This window comes from Amblyomma maculatum, chromosome 7 (assembly GCF_055883805.1).
Source record: "Amblyomma maculatum isolate TAMU_Amacu chromosome 7, ASM5588380v1, whole genome shotgun sequence".
NCBI classification, from domain to species: Eukaryota; Metazoa; Arthropoda; class Arachnida; order Ixodida; family Ixodidae; genus Amblyomma; species Amblyomma maculatum.
The window spans coordinates 117,679,182-117,701,466 of NC_139350.1; the positions used below are offsets into that span (position 1 = coordinate 117,679,182).

A 22,285-nucleotide genomic window follows, 5' to 3' on the forward strand; every position below is an offset into this window, starting at 1 on the left:
TGTGGCAACACAATGTGGGAGTGCCATTCTGTTGGTAAGTCATTATTGATAAAGATGTTGTAGTGTTGTGAAAATGTATTAAAGAGCTATATGATTGATTACATTAAATGTAGATGGGGTGCTTGCAAATAATTTTAAATATATGAAATTTTTCCAGGCACACAGGTGTCTATTGGATTTAAATCTCTAGTCAGCACCAAGGTTTAAACAGAGAAGCCTGCCACCAGAGAAGTCGGTGGCAGGCTGCTATCACTGGCCAGTTACTGCTATCACTGGCCGCTCGTTAGAACAGAACTTCTTTCATCCACTTTTGTGCATTTGCTGGCTATGGCAGGCAAGAAAATTTGTCATTTAAGCACTGTTCATTAGGCAAAAAAAAAAAAAGAAAACTTGACGAAATACGTCACCTATGTGTCACATATTCACTCATTCAAACCTGCAAATATATCCTCCCTGTGACACAGCATTCGAATGATAGCGTTCATAAGTCTCATGCATGGCTTGACATGATTAAGGATGTGGTAATACTCACAATGGGTCAACAAATATTGCCTTGATGAGTCTATAGAGACCATGCCTCATACATACCTTGCACACCACTAATCTCGGACATGGTGTTAGGTTATTCACAGTTGCGTCAGGTAGCAAAAGGGCAATTTTTCCTTACATAATATGGTCATGCTGTGTCTGCCTAGTGTACATTAGTGCTGTCTTTAGAGCTACTACGGAGCCATCACATGCACTTTGAAGTTTAATTTTGCACAAATATTTGAACAAGTCACTAAGATGCACAAGGATATTTGATTCTGTTGTGAAAAAAATATAAGTTGCGTAGCCCTAAAGTGTACCTAATTTGCCATGACATTTTTCTGTTCCCTGTTGATAGAATGAAAAAAAAAATGCATACCTACTATAAACTTTGACAGCAGCTTTATTTAGCACATTTTACAGCCAAGACATTCCGAGATGAACATCCACGGCTGCTACGTATTAGTTCATAATATTAACAATCACACGGCACCAATCGCTGACATCACTGCACTTCTTTTTCAGCGACCATCAGGATGAAACGGCCCAGTCAGCGATTGAGGAACCCCTCTACAAAGAACGAAAATTCCTTGTGTTCGAGGGTTGCCTGCGGCAGCTTCTTGAGACCTGAACAATGTGCGGGCAAACAAGAACCCTTTACTTTAGCATAGCGGGAAGCCTTGTGACTGTGAAGGGGACATGCTCACTGCAGCATTCTTTCCTCTGAAAAAGCAAACCACTGGTTGAAGGAAAAGCAGCAAGAAATGTCCTCCTGGCTGCAGGCATCTTGTTCTCTGGCTGCGGTATAGCTTCAGTTCTTCGGTTCCTGCAATCCATTGGGGTGCAAGGCATCACAGAGAGGACCTACTACAACTACCAACGGGCATACTTGCTACCTGCCAGAAATGAGGTTTGACAATAAGGATATCTCTCATACAACATTCAAGTCAAAGTATATGTCATTAACTCGATAACTAGATGTCGCATCCTTTCATGACAACAACTTGAATCTACAATGCAACATATAAAACATATAAAATGCAGCATATATGCAACAGCGGAGGCATTGCAGTGCAATGCACCTGCTACTGCACATCTCTGTTGCCTTTGGCTACATGTTTAATAGACCAGCTGCATGCTCTAGTACTGAAGGCATAATTTTTGCAATATTTTTTTTTTTTTTAGTAAATGTGCTGTGAGAAAAGTGAAAAGCAATGCAGCATTTGAAACCTGCCCCCCTCATCCTAATATGCATTAAGGCAATCACATGACTGCAAGTTTGTAGCCTCTAAATTGAACATCTCCTTCTTTGCAGCTTTTTCAGCAAAGGCAAGCAGAACTTGCTAGTGAGCTTGTAGGGACAACAACAGACCTGGCAGGGGATGGTCGCTGTGACTCGCCAGGCTACAGCGCAAAGTACATGACTTGCAGTGTACTAGCTGTGCAGAATGGAGCCATTTTGCACACTGCACAAGTTCAAGTCGGTGAGGTAATGCGACTCATCCTTTCCGACAACTGAGGTTCCTCCTAACATCACATCCTATCTTACGGCATTTCAACCCTTCTGCTCCAACTTCAGTGCACACGGACGCAAGTGGCATAGGCCTCAGTGCTGTCCTCGTTTAGCGCTATGACGACTGTGAACATGTGATTGCTTACGCCAGTCGGACTCTAAGCAAGACTGAGCACAACTACACCATCACCGAGCAGAAATGTCTCGCGGTTGTTTTCGCCGTGCAGCGGTTTCGCTGCTACCTGTACGGAGAGCCTTTCGTAGTAGTAACCGATCACCATTCCCTATGCTGGCTACTCAATCTCTGTGATCCGTCTAGTCGCCTAGCCAGCTGGGCACTTCGCTTGCAAGAATACGACTACAGCATTTCATACAAAAGTGGCCGACGGCACGCAGATGGAGACTGCCTCTCCTGGTTGCCACCTGCCACGACGGAATGCGACGCGGACAACTTCGATCATTACGTCACTGCTTTATCTCAGAGATTTCCAAATACTCATACCTTTTGAACCGAGGAACACACCGATCGGCATCTGGAGTCGTTCTTAGCTGCTGCTCAAGACCCAACCTCGAACAGCCAGTTTTGCCTATGCCTATGTGATGGCCTGCTATACAAAAACGTTTACTCTCGTGGCTGCTTGCTCCAGGAAAGTGTCTTGTTTTTTTCACCCAGCACACGACCAACTTGTCGTCCCCACTCCCTGTACGGCCGCCGCTACCGGCCAACTCTGCGATTACGATACTTCATTAGATAAGAAGGCTGTGAGAATCCGTTTTGCTACAGACTGTCGGTTAATTGAATATTCTTTTTGCCTTTGTTTAAACCTTGACCTGGCTTAGTATTTTACGCTGTGTTTTTGTGTAACTCTCGCCCTTACTTACTATCTCTGGAATACTTGCTTTGTTATTTTATAGTCTTCTTTATCGCAGCGTTTGTTCATTGTCGTTTTTTTTCTCTTGTCATTTATTGAGTCGTTTTTTATTACTATCATGTCCTGGTGTTTTATTAATTTTTTTTATGCAGTGTAATTTGGACTACTACCTATATATGTTCCCATTGTGTGTTAAAAAAGCGACGCATAAATTTATTCCTTGATCACGCACTTCACTGGTTGACCGGCCTAACTTTTAACTGTGTTCTCAAACCTCATAGAGGGACGACGGGTAACCGTAAAGTGGATCCCGCGCCTCTGTTAATCGTTAAGGCGGGGTCTGTGACAATATAAAACAGACCAAAACTGCAGGAAAGGTATTACATATGCTAAAAAATTACAAAAATTACAAATAGGTCAATGAGCTGCAAGGATTCATGGGATTTGCCAACTTTGAGAAAATTTGTGGCACAACCTGCATACTCTAGTGCAGTGAAAAGAACTGCTCCCCCCCCCCCCCTCCAAAAGAAATTGCACGAGTGCACTCAATTCTGCTTAGGTGCAGTAATGTGAAACCACTGCGAATTATGTCACACTGCTTAAATTGGTCCGACACTACGCTAGCAAACCTCGGCCGCACTCGTCCAGATGGCGTACGTGTATGCCATATTTACCCAGGTTAAATGAAGGACTGGTGCAGATGGTACTTCATGAAGATCACAATGTTTGCCACACAGCTGAACAGTATGTTGTAGTTTGAACTTGATGAAGAGAAGGATGCTTACTGCACAGCATGAGAGTGTGTTGCAAAGTGCATTGCTCGTACCGTAGACTGGGAATGCCTCAGCCTACATAACCAAAGCAGAAGCCAGTGGAGGCCGCTTGGAACCGTCAAAGCCGACAGCCCACCATCACACACCCACGTAACTGGTCGGAATGCTCTGCCCCAAGGCAGATGACCTCTTCCCCTTGGATAAGTGCTCCCTTCTTCTCTCCTTGCAAATTTCATCGTGGTCTTTTTCTGCAAAGCTGTAAATTCTTCAGTTATGTTCCTTCTATCTGGTGCTCTGTTCTATACTGCCTTTCGTTTTCCTTTGACTATCCTGCACAGATGAATAAAATGTAAACACCAACACTGGAAAAAGCGACCATGAAAAGAAGCCACAGAAGAGGAGATATGCAGATAGAAAAGCGACAGTAAAAACTAGAAACATATTCACAGATCTCAAGGAAGCAAGATAACAAGCCAAGCTGTCGACAAAGTTCAGGCCCCAGAAATTGCAAGAGAACAAGTTAAAAACATCCTTATCAACAGTGCCAAATGAATGAATTATGAAAGAAGCTCCTCACTCTATAAAATGCCAGAGGGATAAATATTAGTTGGGCTGGGAGACCTTGTCATTGCCTGTTCTAAGTGATTCCTGCGGTACAGGCTACAAAATGAGAAGCAGTGGCTACCTTAGCTGGCAGAATTTGTGTACATATATTCACTGTGAAAGGAGAGCGATGTAATGCACAGTTAGATACAGCTGATAATCAAGAAATAGGGAATTATGTCCAGGCATGACAGCTGGTGATAGCAGAGACAGCTAAAATAAGGCTTTTAGAGCATTCGCTCTACTTCTCCCGTGCACAAACCTCAAAGTGAATGCAATGTTGACTTTGAACTCTCACGCTGTGCAGCAAACAATGTCATCTTTATAGCTTAGACATGAGAGCACTATGCTATTGCCACAACCTATCACACCTCGTAGTAAAACTACAACACACTCTCCTCTGTACAGTAAGCATCGCCTCCATCAATTTCTAATTGCAAGACATTTTCGTGCGCTACAATGATCCTCGTCTTAATGTTTCATCTACTCCTTCTCCTTCATTAAACTTACGGAAATACACCATGCACATACGCCACCTCACTATAGACGGAGGTTGCAACCGTGCCAGACAGCCTGCCGAGACCATTGAACAAAGAGAAGCCAGACTAGCCCATTGCCAAAAAGCTGAGCAAGAGTGCAAGCGAGCCAAGATCGAAGTGGCAGCAGCAACTGTGACTGCGGCCAATGGCTAACGCTCATGAAATTTGGTTCAAGGACGGTTGAACCAGCACAACGTTTTGAAAATATGCAGTGCTGCCCCTACACTTTGGCAAACACACCTGAAAGGGACCAGCTATTACTGCAGCTTGGAGATAAGAAATGTAACACTCTGCAAGCGTATTAGACTGTAAATAAATTCAAATTATAATTCAGATCAGCAAATGCAGGAACAAGAGTTGTGGTTTGATCTGTGCTTCACCTGTATTACTCCACTGCTGGAATGGATGTATTCTGCGATCTGTTGTCATGTATTCACGGCTAGGAGTATCAATAAACAAACCTTCAAGCACTCATTTCATTGTGTCAGTATTGAGCACTCACATACTCGGTATCAATCAAAACACAGAATGCTTGTGCTGCCTCGGCATAAGCATTCTGTGTTTCGATTTTAATTTTTTTTCTATAAAATTCCATTCCAAATAAATGAATGTTTACGGTAGATGCTTAGAAGCATGTGCTCAAGCAGACTTGGTGATGCTCGGCATTGTCCTCCATTCTGGATTGTTTTTGGATGTGTATTTTTTTTTTACTAGGATTTGAATTTTCTTCCCAGGCTTTATTTTTCACTAACTAACAGTTCTACACCTTTCTTGCTTAGATATCTACAAGTTCTGGCACTTTAGAGGAATGAGATGTCTGTTCTTAAACAGTGCCACAAAACAGACACTTGACGCAGTGCATAACTTGGCGTTCATAAGATAGCATTCTCTATTTTTCCACCTTAAAAATAAACGCACTTCCATGCACCACTCGAAGCAGTGCGCCTGCACACGTGATAAAGTTTAGAATACAGCATGCAGTGAAGCGACAATCACCTGAGATTAAAGGGGAGGGTGCCTGAATCCCATGTAGCTCGCCGACGGAAATTCACGCCGAACCTGGCAAACGACGCAGGCTGGCAGGACCACCCTGTTGCCTTCGCCCAGCCTGCCCCAAATCCACTTTGTAAACAAGCGGTAGGCTATGAAGCGGTGCTGCCTGAAAATACCACGCTTTACAGTAAACGGATCATAAACACACAAAAAAAAAATAATGCGAATCTGTCACCTGACGCTTCCGCACTACCTACTTGTTTACATCTCCGTCTCCATCGATGTTCGCTCCCTCCTCCTCTAGTGCAATGTGCACAGCCCGAAGGACTTCGGGCGTTAGGCACACGCTTTGGAACGCTGGGTGGATCGTAATGCAGCCGCCGTCCTGCTGGCACACCACCAGCACCTCCGGCATGCTGCGGCAGCACACATCTTCTTCAGGTGTGGGCATGCTTTCGCAGCGGCCGCAGCGGCACCTGCGCATAAGTAAAATGTGAAAAGGCCGCGAAGCAAACACGAAATGGCATTTCGTGAAATAAGAAAGTTGTAATAACTTATGTGCAGTGGCGCGTGCGCCACGGAACGCACCATAGTAGGCCGTCGTCTCCGTTGCCAGCGGATGGTTCAGAAGGGCCAGTCGATGGCGTGCTGCTGTCGTCGCTGTCTAGCGGATCACGAAACGGAGTATAATCATATGGATCAAAGTCCAGCTCGGCAGCGGCTTCACGCAGCCTCGCTTCGAGCTCGGGATCCATGCGATCCATAGCGACCGACACGCGAACCGCCGCAAACACGAAGGGGAAAAAATCGGAGCACTACCGGAAGTAAACAAACCGAGAGTCGGTGGCGTCACTTCGTGACGCATTATGGGCGGGGCGTCGGCCCGGACATTTTCTTTTTTTTTTTGGCCGGCGCATCGGCGTGTATGAGTTGAGGGCTACAGTGACGGGAGAGGAGGAGCGTCATTTTTAATATGGAATATCTGCGCTATTAAACATATTAGCCTAAATTTTTTTTGCGCTTTGCTGACTAGCGAAGGCACGCCGACCGCTCGTGCGCCTTTCTTAAGCACGGCTTCAAGCTTTTCATGGGCCCTTTAATTGCTTCTCTGATATTCTATTCCTCTCGTGCACCAGCGTGAACACGCGATTTAGTGTCGCATTTCTTGCCTTGTATTTGATTTTGTCACGTGATACCAGCGTCCTTATCCTATTTAGTGCGCTTTCCTGATTTTTTCCTTATCGGGTAGTACCAGTAAAACGTCAATGGTTCTTCTTGTCTCTTCATTAAATCTTCCGCACCTCTACAAGGTGCTCCTCGATTCGGCGGGCGACGTGTAGTTCACACGCAAACACACTGAGAAAAGGCCGACGAACTTGCAGTAACAAAACGAAAATTAACTTTATACGGCACAAACACAAGATACAGAAAACTTATTTACGCGAGACAGAGAGGCGACACACTTTACAAACGAGGCTGAGCGAAAAACTAACTGCAAAATGAGCGCATCGCTCTTTTTACGACTTCTCAGTCGGGGCCTGCCGGCTACGCTGTCCTCTCCGAGCGGTAATCGAATCAGAACCAGCAGCGTCAGTAACTGCGCGGCGCGCTCTTAAATAGCCAGCGGTGAACCTTCTAGGCGCGGAGGAGGAACGGAAAACAGCTTAGCGCTGCCAAAGCTATGCCTTCCCCCCTTGGCCTTCTGGAGAGGCTTCGAATTTTCTCGAACATGGTCAGCACGCGCGGCCCTCCCGCGCGAAGCGAGGAGGAGGGCCGGGGCCGTGCGGGGGAATGCACGCTTGACACCGCGCATGGCGACGAGGGCGAGGAGGCGCAGCGCGGTGGCCGAGATGACGTAATCGGTCGCGTCGCTTTCTCGTAGCTTGGAGAACATTCTATCGCCGTGTTCTGTGGCGCGCGCGCCGAAACATTAAAGAAAGGGCCACCGCGGCCTTACACGCCCCACCATAAGAGGATTGCTGGGATTTTTTGCCCAGCCAAACCGAATACGTGCTATAGGCCGCGACCCTTCGTCCGCTGGCACACGGTCTACACGCACACTTTCTGTTCATAGTCACTTCGCGGCATGCATGATGTTCAAAGCCAGTCGCAGTTCCTGGCGCACAAAGTTCACAAGCACGATGTTCAAAAGCACTTTTCTCGCGCAGTTACTGCACAGCATGCAAAGCGTTCACGATAGGTCCCAGATCCTGTAGGTCCACACACATCATATGTGGTCAAGTCCGGCAAGTTTTCTTCGCGCGCTTCGCTTGTCACTCCGTGCTCGCGAGCGCACACACTTTCATGCACAGGCGAGCAGGACCGCTCACGCCCGCCGGCGCAACGCTGCTCAGGCTCAAGTGGAGAATTTGTTTCATCTCGACACTCTTTCAAGCTAGGGAGGGGCGCGGCATCATGCGGCTCGTGTAGGTTTGCAAAAAAGCAGCATGATAAATACTCGCCTTCGAATGGGGGACTCATCGCTTCACTGAGCGTCTCAGGTTCACGAGTGAAAGTGGTGGTCGATTCAGCGCCTGTCATGGCACTGACCTTGATATTTACGGCCACTGATGAGATCGCTCTCCTACATACCGCCTCTTCTGCGGTCAACGTCTTCGTAGCCGGCGCGTCCTGGTTCATCGCGGCCGTCTCGACTTGCGGTGTTGCTGTCGATAAACCTCCAGGGATGATGCCCTGTTCTTTAGAGCCAGAGGGGTGGGACGTATCCTGTGACTCTCTTGGATTTTCGCTTATGCTACCCCCTGTAAGCTCATCCTCGCGCAGGGTGTTCGCTACATCCTGGAATCTGTTTTGTTCACATTTGCGACCGGTGGCTAATTCCGCGCCTATCGTGGTGCTGACTTTGATGCTTGCGACAGCTGCTGATACTTCTGCCCTACAAACAGCATCTGTTGCGGTCAACACATGATCGCTGATCTCGCCGATAGCATGACTCGCGACCGCTGTCACTGAATCAACATTGCTACATTTAACGCGTCAGGATCAATTTTCTAAACACCCTGCATCTTTACCTTCTTCCATTACCTCGTCTACAGCGAGTTTTAGTTCGGTCTTCTGCTGCCACGCGCCTCCCCGTGCACTTGACGGGATGCTGATGACACTGACGCCCTCGGTAATTTGATCGCACGCGGGCACTTCTATTGGGAAGACTTCAGCCGATGTTTTGTCGTTGTTTACTTCGCTGGTCGGCAACGCACTGCGCACGCCGACAGCATCGCTCGCTCCGGCGAAGGTTGTCTCCGCCGGCGTAGTGCTCGCGACAGTGTCGGCCGGCAAGGCCGCTTCGTCATCTGACACGCTCCCTACAAGTACTGTTCGGGGCCGCTCTTTCGAAGGGTTCTTTTTAGTTTCTTCTACTTTACTTGCTTCAATGTGGAAACCACGAGGAATTCGTCTTCTTTCCAATAATTGGACCTCTGCTCGTACCTTTCGAGCTTCTGCCTCCGCTATCCCTCTGAGTTTCTAGTTCGTACTTTCTCAATTCTGCCTCCATCTTTCTCAATTCTATCTCCATCTTTCTAATTTCTAATTCTGTCTCTGCTTTCGCCTCTGCCTCTCGACGCTTCGCTAGGTCCTTACTATTCGTCTTTGTTACGCAATCCTTCCGTATCAGTGAGGCTATGGGGACTCTTACGGACACTCTTGTCCATCCGGAAAACACTGACTTTCTGGTGTTCATGTTTACTAATCCAACTAACTACACGTCGACACCGTGCACCTCCCGCTCCTAATGCCTGAGCCACGCACACCAACGGGCGCAAGAAATCCCGCTCACCTGAGCAACGGTTCCGCCCTTCTCGCCACGTCGCTCCTCGCTGTGGGGCACTTCCGATCGTCGCTGCCTCTGACCACCACCGCTGGGGGTGACGGTTTGACTGGCGCAGTCGACAGTACGATTCGGCAACTGCAGCACTCCGCAAGCCCGGCCCGTTACTCGAGCCGTCGCAACGTTATCGGCGCTCATCGAAGTCTGGCGGCCGTTGAAGGTGGAAAAGCTTCGCCGCGTGCAAGAACCTAAGGAAGGTAAACCACCTTCCGCCAACGAACCAGAATAACCAATTCTCTTACGTCATCCACCTTCCGTTCACACCTCGGTTTCCCACCCCATGGCATGAACCCTCCAATTACTGCACATAAGCAGAGTGATTGGGCATAGATTTTACCCTCTCCCCGCGTCCAAAGACCAGTCGTCACTGTACAATGGCCATACGTTTTTTCCTGCCGTGTTCGCTTCACTTCTGTAATTCGTGGTCACTGATCTCGTGAGAACTCTTCAAGATGTCCGCTTATAGTATCCGTGGTACACCTCTCGCCCTGATGAAATCGTGTTTGCATGACAGGAAACAATTGATTTATTGATATAATGAACACTTCTCTCTTGTAAAAATGTCAAGTGGCGTACCCCAGGGAAGCATGTTAGGTCCACTACTGTTTTACATATACATAAATGATATTGTAAATATAAACAACAATGCCACCTTTGTAATATATGCAGATGATAGCACTCTCCTTCTCTCTGGTTCGGAAGCTAATGATCTAATCTTAAAATGCAATAATTTACTAGGTAAATTACATAGATGGTCCAATGAGAATTCACTGAATATTAATCCACAAAAAAACAAAACAATACTTTTTTGAGCCGAGAATAAAACTGTCAAAGTAACAAAACAGCTTCGTTACGCAAACCGGGATATTCAGATTGTAAGTCAGTATAAAATTCTTTGTGTCATATTTTCTGAGCAACTTAACTTGGATCAGCATGTCACCAACCTTTGCAACAAACTATCATCGGTAACTGGAGCTCTGACTCGATGCCGCGATTTGTTGCCAACAACACTTAAGTTAAAAATTTATAATGCGCTCTTCCTGTCTCACGTAAGTTATTGTAGCCTAGTGTGGGCAACTACTACGAAATGTAACATCACCAAACTACAGAACCTGCAGAAAAAGATTGTAAGAAACGTGGCAAATATAGGTCATTTTTCTTCAACACAGACTGCAATAAAAATACAGCATTATTAAACTTGAGTACTGGTACCATTTTCGAATCTTGCGCTCATTTTATTTCTCCTCTGACGACTTTAAGAAATCTATAACAGCTACTGCATGTTTAGTATCAAACCAGGACCACGCACATACTCGAAGTACTGAATTATGGTTTATTTCAAGGTTTCGTAATAACTATAAATTTCAGACATTGCAGTACAATTTGCCATGTATCTTAAATAAATACCGTATGGCGCAAAATCCCACTCTAAGCGATGTTCGATTACTTTTTCTTAGTATAGAATAGGCTTTTGTATCAACTGGGTTTCGTAGCTACTTTCTATATATTCATGAAAATTATGATCCAGATAATTAACAATATTTTATATTTGTCTCATACATTGTAAATTATTTCATCTGCCAAACTGTTCGTTGTTGTGACTTCTTTTTTTTCTATATGCACTGATATGCCATTTCATTTCTGTTTTGCACTGTTGTTTGTATTCTCAAATTATTGCTCTCAAATGCCATATTTTTTATTCTGCTTTGCTGCTTTCTATTAGTTGTACCGCCATCTGCCAAGCGATAGGGTTCCACGGCCTCGTCAAGCTGTTCTAACAGCTTTTAGTCGCGGGACCCGTCCAGGATGTTTTCTGGGCAAATAAAAAAATGAATGAATTGAATGTCGGTTTCGAGTGCCCTTTCGGTTCTAATCCGTCTGGCCTACCTTTTGAATGCTCACCACGACCATCCTCCAAGGGTACCTGGCCGGTCCTGGTTTCTCCTCTGCTGGACTTGTTCAGTGGGGTTTTCGATAAGCGGTTCTGATGCGGTAGCGGTTAGTGGATTCTATCGTCACCTTCTCTCTCTCTGTCTCCATCACCCTACGGTGCCTTCTCGTATGCTACACCGCTCGCGCCTTTCTTCGAACGCGACCCGGAGAGACAGCCGCGTTTGGTATCATACCCCCTTCCCATTAAGGGACTTGGAACGACAAACCCCCATCAATGCGTCGTTTTCTGCGGCGACGGCAGCCGTGCATGCTGTTCTGCCATTTCCTGTCTTGACCTCAGCGGCGGATTACGCGTTCTTTCGGACGGCCGGCTGAAGCATTTTTTGCTAGGCTTTAACGGGTCCTGTGGGACCCGCTTCCAGAGAACCGTGGGCCCAGTTGCGTCGCGAGAAAGTCTGCCCGATTGGCGGCGAGCCGAGAGACTAGGAGCGGGTGTCGAGAATGTAGGGGCTCTCGTCGTGAGCCTCTGACTAAGTGAGCTCCGGCGGCTCGATGTAAATCTTAATCTTACTTAATCTAAAGGTCTATCTATCTTCACTCTAACGATGCCAATTCCGATGTACGTAATTTTGTTTTTCATTCTTTATTGTTTGAGTCTCCGTTGTCATCTTTCGCACCCAATGCCAGTCAGAAGACCAGGTCGTCACGAAACGAGACGTCTTGACCTCGATACGAAACCAAGTCTTAGCGAGCAGTAGAAGGATATAACCACTATTGCCATAATGACCATTAATTCGTCAGTATGCCATTATAGTACTGGTATTTATCGGAGCGGTGACTATTTTGTTTTGCATTCACACACAAGTTGATACACCTCTGCACACAGCTTTCTTATGCTAGATAGTTTCCATACAATGTTGAATGGAGAGCACATGATGCAGGTACAAAAAAAATTGGCAGTAGTTTAGCTCTGGTTAAACCTGGTAAGTTGCGCAAGCAATACTGCAATGGTTGCGCTTAAGGTTCGGCATGTTGTGTAGCTGCGGGTGTAGCTTGACGTGTTTAGCGTCTCATTCTTCTCATCCTGTTGTTGATGCCGAGTCATCCCTGTCCAACGCATTCTGAAGACTCCATGCAGGATCAGCACCAGACGTACAAGTGTCTAGAGGTGCACAACGCGCTCGTCTAGCTGCGTCTTGCGCTTGCTGTTTTGCTAACCGTTCTTCACGTCCTTCAGAAGTCTCTTGAGCCCGTTGCCGTTTTCTGGCTTCGGCGCATCGCCGATGCTTCTGCTTGTAAGACTGCATAGCAACTGATTTACCCCGACGCGAACTCCTATTTTTCTCTTTCCACTTTCACTCGTGTTAGCGATCGTCTTTTTATTAATGCGCAATCCTTTACCCTCGGTGGCGGCCGTTCGCCCCTTGGACCCTGAGTGGTGCGTCCCGACCACCGCTTTGGCGCACGTGCCTGGATTTCGACGCGCGCATGCAACATCGGACCTTGCTGGCATCGCACGCGGTGAGAGAGTGCGATCCGGGGAACGCCAGGAGTGCGAAGTGCGTGAAGACGGGAGTGAGCGATGCGTCAGCTTTCGTTCTAATGCTAACACTCCCCTCTTCCCTTACGGCGCGGTTCAGGTGTCGACGCAGCTGTGGCTCAAGGTCAAGCGTGCCGTCCGCAGGGGATACGCGATGGCTCGCAACCTGGCGCAGTATTGCTTACGTAATAAAATGCGAAACTGCAGGAAGCCTTTTCCTTTGCGCCCGGTTTCATCGCCTCGGTCACGCCACGGACGCCTCCTGTCAACACCCTCTCAATACTTCTCCAGGCCTCTCCAGGCCCTCCTTTCCACACGCGCTACGTCACGCCAAGTGTCCGGTCCGGCTGCTCACCAAGCGCGGCTCCGCTCGGTTGTCTCCCTCGATCTGCTCGCGCTTGCCCGGGCAAGCACAGACACGAACACAGTCTTGCAGTGAGCGTCTAGCTGCTGCTTGAGTCTTTCGGTCTGGCATTGGGTGCATTTCTGTTCGTTCCTCGCACGGCTGTATCTGTTTCGTGTGGCCGTTCTTGTGTGGCGTGCGTACCTGTGCTAGCGCACGAATGGGAAACTGAATGCCTGCCGTGTAGCAAGTGCAACTTCGTGAAACATGGGCCGGTGCTGTGTTCCCGGGTGCCGCGGGAACTGCCAGAATGGCCCAAAAGTACGTGTGTATTGCTTCCCAAGAGACGAAGTACGAAGAAAAGCCTGGTTGCGAGCCATTCCACGAAAGGATTTCACACCTACAGAGCATTCGAGGGTAAGACTCTGAAATATTGCTTAATAGGCGCTGGTAATTATCTTAGTTGTGAGCTGTCGCTCTCGGAAAGGCATGCTGTCTTTGTAGGCAATGATATCACTTCTTTAACTTATGTATGAATTGTCCAGGAAGCATTTAGTTCTGTGGATGTGCATAAGGCTTGTGTAAAAGCTGTGTAAATATGTAAAAGCTGTGTACTATTCAAACTCTTTTTACCTATTGTTTTAGGCAATGGAGAGTCATGGCGAATGGCCTTGCTTCATTTTCTCGTGCAGGTGTGTGAACTGCACTTCCACGCAGGCGACTTCATTACGACGTTGTCACACCAAGATGAACAGACAGGGAAAATAATAGAGGTGAAGCGTGACAGACTACAGTTGAAGATTGATGCTGTGCCTTCTGTGTTTCCAAACTGTCCAAAATACTTGTCCTCAACGCCTGGACGGAGTGAATCGCCAGAGACAAAAAAAGCAAGAAGGGAAAACGCTGCTTTGCAGGAGGCTATGAGGAAGTCACTTCAGTCTAATGAACTTGAACAGAAAAGAAACAAAGTTTCATCTTACGAGGACTTCAAATCTAAGCTGCCTGGGATCTGCAACACGAAATTCTGGACCGTTTCTGTCGATGAGCAGTGCGTTAGGTTCCTGCTCATCGAGAATGATCCTTCACCTAATGTGAAATGCGCCTTGGTAGTTCTCCCTGATCTGTCACTTTCTGTTTTCTTGAATGGAGTGAAGCTTCTGTCGCTTCCTTCAGGCAGGATTCTGCCAGCTCAAGTATGCGACACCTCCAGCCTGTCCTTGCTGCTAGAAGAACTCGAGATAGGCTTGCATAATATACCTGAGGTGACGAAAGAGTCGAAACATACTAAAGTATTGCAGTTTGTCGGTTCACTGCTTGCAGACCTCATTGAGGACAGTGATACGACGAAAGAACAGTCTTCTTTGCTGAAATTTCTGGTTGAGCAGATAGAGCTTCTCCTCGCGAAACAGCATGTGTATAGCGCAGAGCTGCTGGTATTCGCCAGTATTTTGAATTCAATTTCTCCTCACGCATATCACTTCACAAGAGCTGCATCAAGAATCATTCTGCCCCATCCTTCCACACTGCGCCGTGTTTGCTCAAATTACAAAGCTGACCCTCTTGTAGAGCGAAATCAACCGCACTGTCTCTCCTACATCCGAGAGCGAGTCAAATCAATGAAAGACCACGAGAAGACAGTGACCCTGATGATCGATGAGATCCACATAAAACCATACTTCGACTACAAAGGGGGCACAATAGTAGGATCGTCGGTTCATTCAACGGAACCAGCAACAACAGCCCATGTGTTCATGGTACAATCACTCCTTTCTGCAAACAAAGACGTCATTCACATATTACCTGTGAGCAAACTGAGCGCAGAAATTTTGCACGAGCATGCTAAGAACATAATCATTAATGTTGAGAAAATGGGGCTTAAAATTATCGCTGTGATAACCGACAACAATGCTCTGAACCGCAAGATGATGTCGTTATTTGCTACAAGTCCTCAGGTGAGCATTGTCTATCCCCATCCAGCCGATAACGCTCGCCCTCTTTTCTACGTGGTCGATCCTGTGCATCTCTTGAAGTGCATCAGGAACAATTGGATTAACCAGAAAAACCCTGGAACATGCCTCTATTTCCCTGAAATGGACTTGAGTGGAGCAATGCCTGAAGGGCCTCCTCGTATGAAAGCTGCTTCTTTCGCAGCTGTGCGGCAGCTTTATTCTTCAGAGAAGACGTCGCTTGTGAAGGCTGCTTATAGACTGAACGCAAAAGCCGTGAATCCAACCTCAATGGAGCGGCAAAATGTAAAGCTCGTTCTCGACGTCATTAATCAGTTTGTTTCAAATGCCCTCAGGACACATGGTCCCGCGTTCAAGATTCCTCAAGCTGAATCGACTGCTCTTTTCATTGACGTTATCCTCAAATGGTGGCAAATAGTCAATGTTAAGACCCCTTGCAAAGGCCAGAGGCTAAGGGACAGCATGCAAGACCCTGTAAGGTCTGTTGATGACACACAGTTAGCTTTCCTGAGCGGCGTTGTGGACTGGTTGGACGCTTGGGCAAGAATAAACATCACCAGTGGCTCGCTGACGTAAGAGACTCACAGTGCTTTGCGACTGACATGCTATTCTCTGGTAGAACTCTCGCGCTACTGCTTAGAAGAACTTCACTTCAAGTACGTACTGCTGGGCAAATTTCAGACGGATGCGCTAGAAGACCGGTTCGGCCGTTACCGCCAGCTGGCAGGATCACAGTACCACATTTCCGTGCGTCAGCTCTACGAATGTGAGAAGAAACTTCGTCTTCAAAAACGTTTGACATTTTTTTTTTAGTCGATATTTATTGCCTCAGGGCATCAGTAGGTTATGAGATGAAGGATGAATAAATGATTAAATGAATGGAAAAAGGTTGGCTGATTTTATGAAGTCCAGAAGTGAGCGATGATGAGGTCCCTGCGTCCAAGTGACGTATGAGGCAGGATTGGTTGCTGAAAGGCTAGCTATTCTCAGGTGCCGGATTCGTGTTGGCTTGAGTGCTGGGCAGTCCCACAGCAAGTGGTGGATGTCGGCCTCGACATCTTCGTTGTTACAGATCGGGCATCCTGGGCCAGGATATAAGTGTTGGAAGTATGACCACGTCCTAGTTACAGCTGGTGTAAGGGCAACACCGACCCGGATCCTCCTAAGCGCAACCTCCTCTGCACGGGTAAGACCGCGGGGAAGGGATATCGCACACGGAGGGATAAGTGCACGTGTGCGGCGCCGGAGATGCTCCTTTCTTGACAAAAGGAGGGTAGCGTCGTCGACTTCGAGAAGCCGTGGGATTGATGTGTCTTGGTTCACGAGGCGGGTTGCAAAATCAGCTTGACTTTGGGAAGGCAGCAAATCCCGTGGGACCCACTCAATGCGTATTGATTGTGGGATGCGCGCCGCAAGCTGGTGGATGTCATGGCAAATTTTTGGGCAGCGGCTGACACGTAGGAGCAGACGTACTGCTTGAAGTGCGTCAGTGCGGATGACAATGTGGGCTGTAGGGAGCATGGTTATAGAAGTCACGGAGCAGAGTGCCTCCTGAACTGCCACAAGCTCAGCGCAGAAAGATGTAAGTGGTTCCGAAAGCTGAAACGTAGTTGTCTGATTCAGGCTAGGTCTCCGTGGACAGTGGATTGCCGTTTTGGCTTCACAGCCTTGCAGGCTTCCATCTACGTAAACTACTATGGAATCTTGAGGCAGGTTAGTATCTTGCTCTTCAAATCTCTGGCGCAGCAACGATGCAGAGTTGGCAGACGTCGGTCTGCGGATGTCAGTTGGCTTGTTGTCTCCTAACTGTATAAATTTCCAGGGAGGGAGAACTGGCGCAGGTGGCTGAAGAATAATGTGTGACGTTGCATACGCCCTCAGTGCTTGCGTGGAATGTGACAAAGTGGCCTTGAGTCTGCGAGCATCTCGGCGCTGCTGCACCAGTTCATCGATGGTGTTGAGCTGCGCATTCTCCTGTAACGCTACGACCGGTGTGATTCGTGGAAGGCATGTTATGGTCCTCATAGCTTCTCGATTTACGGCTTCAAGGCGATCCCATTGTGCCCTTGTAAGATGCTGGAACTGGGCCTGATAAACAATACGGGGCTGCAGAACCGCCCTCACTAACTGGCGTGCAACAGACGAGCCAGCGCCACCCGTTTTAGGGGCAATTCTCTTATTAAGCTTATAGTTTGAAGTGCTTGCTTTTTTGCCTGAGAGAGCCAAGCAGTCGCTGATCCTGATTGGTGAATTGTTAAGCCCAGAATTTTCAGGCTCGAACTTTCTTGTATTGGGGTGCCTGATAGAGAGAGACGAATTGGATTTGAGGCAAGTTTACGGCGTCCCCAGCGGTTGGCGACTGACGTGTATGAAGTTTTACACACAGAAAGTTGAAGGCCAATGGAGGATGCGTAATCAGAAGTTACGTCTAATGCTGACTGAAGGGCGGCCTCTTGAGTGAGAAGGTTATGGTGAGTGCTCCATACCGTGATATCATCTGCGTACTGCAAAAACTTGATTTCAGGGATATCATGTAAGCGCCACGCCAATGGTATGAAAGTAATATTGAATAACGTCGGAGACAATACTGATCCCTGGGGCACGCCACGTAGTGAAACGAATGAACCAACAGTGTCACCGCTGAGGCGTATTGCAAATTTTCTTCCGTCCAAAAATGATTCGACAAAAGCGCGTACTCTCGGAGGGAGATGAAGCATGTCAATGGCATTCAGGATTGCAGCGTGACTGATGTTGTCATATGCCTTTTCAACATCCATTGCTAATATGGTACGTACATTGCGGCTGCGGGTAGATGACAGAACTGCTGATGCCAAGACAGCCAACCCATCCTCTGTACCTATGTATGGACGAAATCCAATTTGAGCAGGGTGATAAAAACCGTGCTGTTCAAGCCACCAAGAAAGTCGTGTGGCTAGCATTTTCTCTGCGAGCTTGCAAAGCGTTGATGTTAAGGAGATTGGTCTTAAGTTGGCGAGGTCCGTTGGAGGCTTCCCAGGTTTGGGAATAGGGATCACGACAGCGGTTTTCCAGCTCTCGGGTACGTAACCATCAAGCCACACTTTGTTTATGGTGTCTAGTAGTTGAGGAAGTGCAGCAGTACTGAGGTTCTTGTAAACCTCATACTGAATTTTGTCCAGGCCGGGCGCTGTTTTCCGTTTCGCATCGTCAATTGCAGCTAGCAGCTCGCACATCGAAAAGGGGCTCGCAATTCCATCTGCGTCGGCAGCAGATGGTAGTTTCCATGCGTCTGCAGGGATACCTGCCAAATTAAGGTTTACAGCTGAAGGAGGCAGTATATCGTATTTTGGGAAAAATTTTCGAGCAGCTTCTTTGGCGAAATCATCCGGCGACAGATTAGCCGCAAAGCATGCTGTTGCTGCTGCGTCAGTAGAACGACGACCATGTTCCATTGCACGAAACGTTCGCCATAGTGAGGCATTCGATGATTTATCAGAAAATTGTTCACACCATGCATGCCACTGGCGTCGCGAGAGATCGCGTTCATATCTCCGAGCCTTCGCGGTAAGATAATTCAGTCGTGTACGTGCCTGCCCCGAAGTAGGGTCTCGTGTAGCAGCCAGCTCAGCTTGACGGCGGGCTGCCCACAGGTTAAGCAGGTCGAGATCTGGTGCCGGTCGACCTACATCAATCCAGGTAGTAGTCGTAGCGCTGTTTAGTGCTCTCTGTATACGGTCAACGAGGAGTGACGGCGAATCTGAAGACATACTGTCGAGACATGAGCGAAAGCTGTCCCGGTTTATCACAGAACATTTGCGGCGTAAAGGGCGGAGACGGGAGGGATGGAGACCGATGAGGATAGGGTGGTGATCACTTTTTCAGCAGTCCGGCTCCATGTGCCATGAGGGAGTTCCTGCGCCCAACCACCACGTCAAGTCTGGAGCATAGGCAGCACTACGTATGTGACGCACAGGCCGTGTTGCTGTCCCAGGGTGATTAAGCAGAACAAACAGGGTATCAGTGAAGGCGTCCCGCACACGCCTACCACGAGGGCTTGCAGTCGGATACTCCCAATCTGGGTGAGGGGCGTTAAAGTCGCCTCCGACTAAAATTGGACACCCGGGGTATTGCCAACGAACACTTAATAACCAGCCAAGATTAATATGGGAAGAGGCGCCTCCAGCTGGTCGAACGTAATAAGAAACAAGAACAACGGTTCCTTTCAGAAATTTCGCAGCAACTGCCACTACCTCTTGGTATGATGTGCACCAGTTTTCGAGAGAAAGGCGTACATGAGGAATACTCGTTTCAACATATATCGCCGCCTTTCCCGGGGGAGAAGCAGTCTGCACGCGACGGTCGGTCATTGAAGGAGACACGTAGCCGCTGAAGCCAGGAATAGATGGCAAGGCGTTCGTTTCCTGAAGTAACATAGCCCACACCCGAAGCTTGTTAAATCGCAGTCGGTTCCTGAGCTCGGCCACCTTCGTGGAAATGCCTCTACAGTTCCACTGTAATACACCAGGACGACCGGATTTCGCCATTTTTGTGTGCTAGTCCAAGCGCTGTAGTATCACAGATGTCAGGTTGGACAACTGGTTGACCATATAGCGGAGCAGCGATGTTGCAGAGTTATCATTGGGCGTTGTGGTACTCTGGGAAGAGGCAGCAAATGGCCCTGTTGCGCGGGATGAAGGCGGTTGTGTTGGGCAATTACTAGATTTGGCGGTTACTTCTGCAGCTCGCCGACGTCGAGCAAGCATTTCGCGGTGTTGTCGGAGCTTAGAGACCTCTGCTAATAGACGATTGATTTGCTCATCCACTACCGCCATATCGTCGTCTGGTAGATCAGTACACTGCTGTATTGGCTGTTGTCGACGGTGTTTCTTGAGCACCGTATCATTAGACTTTGTCTTAGCTGGAGGTGCATTCGAAGCGGGCTCAGGAAGCTCTGGCCACTCGTCATCATTCCACTGAAGAGCTGCAAAGCGATTGGATGTCTGCACCGGTGTCATGTCCTCTATTGGCCAACGCTTAGTGTTCCGAAGACGAGCCTTCTGCGTTGCCTTTTGCTTTGTCGGACAACTTGGAGATGTTATCTCGTGGTCATCCGATTTGCAGAGGCCGCATCGGTACGTAACTTTTCCTTCAGACGCACCTTCATCGGCAGTAGCAAAGGGGCAAGATTTGCGCATGTGCCCTGTCCGAAAACAGTTATAACAGTAAACCACACTCGGTTTATACGGCCGTGGCCTTAATATGCAGCCGTAGTAGTACAGACAGGCTGGGAGTGTCGGAGGGCCTTGCAAGGTGATCATGCAGGAACGCCCCTTTCCTATGTGTCGGGCCTGTATAACTCGGTGCGTTGGGCAGTACAGCTCACGTTGAAGGGTGGTTTGATCTTCGTTTATGTCGACGTTGTAAACGACGCAACGCTGCAAGTCGGAGCCTTCAACTAGATACACTTGCACAGGCACTGAGATCTCACTTGTGACTGAAATATAACTAAGCGTTTGGACACGTTCCACCGCAGTAAGTGTCGGGAGCCACACAGCTATAGTGTTTGACTTCTTCCTTGCCGTGAAGCCCCGAAAACCTCTGGTTCCGAGACACGCGTCCAAGTTGGCCTGGATGATTCTGTTTGGTATATTGGTGAGGCTTTTGTTGGCTAGAGATTTAATCGCCACTTTATAAGATGACGATCCCGGTGTAGGTGCAACCTGGTTTTCGATAGTTAAACAGGAGCGCTTTCCTTGATAGCCACCACTTGCCGAGGACGAATTCGGTTGATTATCTTCCGAATGACGCTTGTGAGGGGCACGGGTGCTCGTTGATACGGATGGTGGAGCCGATAGGTCCATTGAAGAGCTTGTCTCCTCAGGTCGCACTGTTGGATGTGCATCTCGTCGTGTTAGCTGAGTGGCCATAGCCGTGCTCCGCCCAGAGAACAGTTCACTTACGGGCTGTTGTCCATTTTGGGAAGGTTGTATGGGCGCTGGTGCTGAAGAACCGAGAGCACCAAGCTGGACCTGAGACCGATGGTCAGGTAGAGGTGTCGACGGCAGGGCAGGAGTTGCAGCGAGCAACTCCGGCGAAGCTGCCTCTGCCAGCGTGGCAGCGGCAGCACTAGGCCTAGCCTCCGTGCCGACCTGAGCTGCAATCATGCATGAGTAGCATGCGCCGGAGGTCTCGCAACCTGACGCGGAGAGGACGTCTGTAGCTTCCTCGGAAATAGAAGATCCACTTCTCTTTTGACATTTCCACGCGAGGAAACAGAGTTTGAAGACGTAAGTGAGGATCTTGTCCCATGCAACTTTTCTGTGGCTGTCAGCGACGACGATATTACACACGCCCACTCTGACATGGATGCTATTGTCTACATTGCAGGATACGCTGCTCATGCTGCTTTAAAGAAGCTTTCATGTTCTGCTTGCTTCAGCACATTGGTGATTGAAAATCGAGAGATCGAAGCGGAAAATACTGCCATGATAGCTAACCTGTCGAGAGGAGGGCTGAAGTTTCCCCAGCCATGCACAGTTCACATGGTACTGATGACTAAACTAGTTGCAGAGAAGTTGTCTTTTGGAGCAACCGCGGAAGATTTTCTCTCCTGTAGAAATCAACGTGGTGTCGTGATTTCACAGACTATTTCCCTCCTGGACGAACACGACATTGAGACATGTGAAAATGGCCACACTGCACAAACTCTCCTGCGCTTGGTAGTACGCGTTGCAACCAACGTTGTATTAAACAACTTTTGCAAACTAAGAAATGATGCCATACAAGACAATGCGCAGCAGAAAGCCGCAGCCCGGAAAGCAGCAACGCTTAAGAAGAAGTAAGTTTTACTCTCAAAGCAATAAAAATGCGTTGCGCACACTTCATTGCTGGGGTC

The 22,285-nt window shown here is 48.1% G+C and overlaps 1 protein-coding gene, 1 long non-coding RNA gene and 1 pseudogene across 2 annotated transcripts in view; 2 read left to right on the top strand and 1 right to left on the bottom strand.

Moving 5' to 3' along the window:
* LOC146184529 (uncharacterized) overlaps positions 1–22,285 on the top strand; it is a 44,582-nt gene that overhangs the window by 18,188 nt on the left and 4,109 nt on the right. The window lies entirely within an intron of this gene.
* LOC146184530 (uncharacterized) lies at positions 6,038–8,461 on the bottom strand. Its single transcript, XM_084609553.1, has 3 exons — positions 8,284–8,461; positions 6,410–6,485; positions 6,038–6,297 (listed from the first exon to the last, which is right to left on the bottom strand). The coding sequence occupies exons 1-3, from the start codon at positions 8,459–8,461 to the stop codon at positions 6,075–6,077; spliced, it is 477 nt and encodes a 158-aa protein (XP_084465679.1). The 3' UTR covers positions 6,038–6,074.
* On the top strand, positions 14,140–22,232 carry LOC146184531 (uncharacterized; annotated as a pseudogene).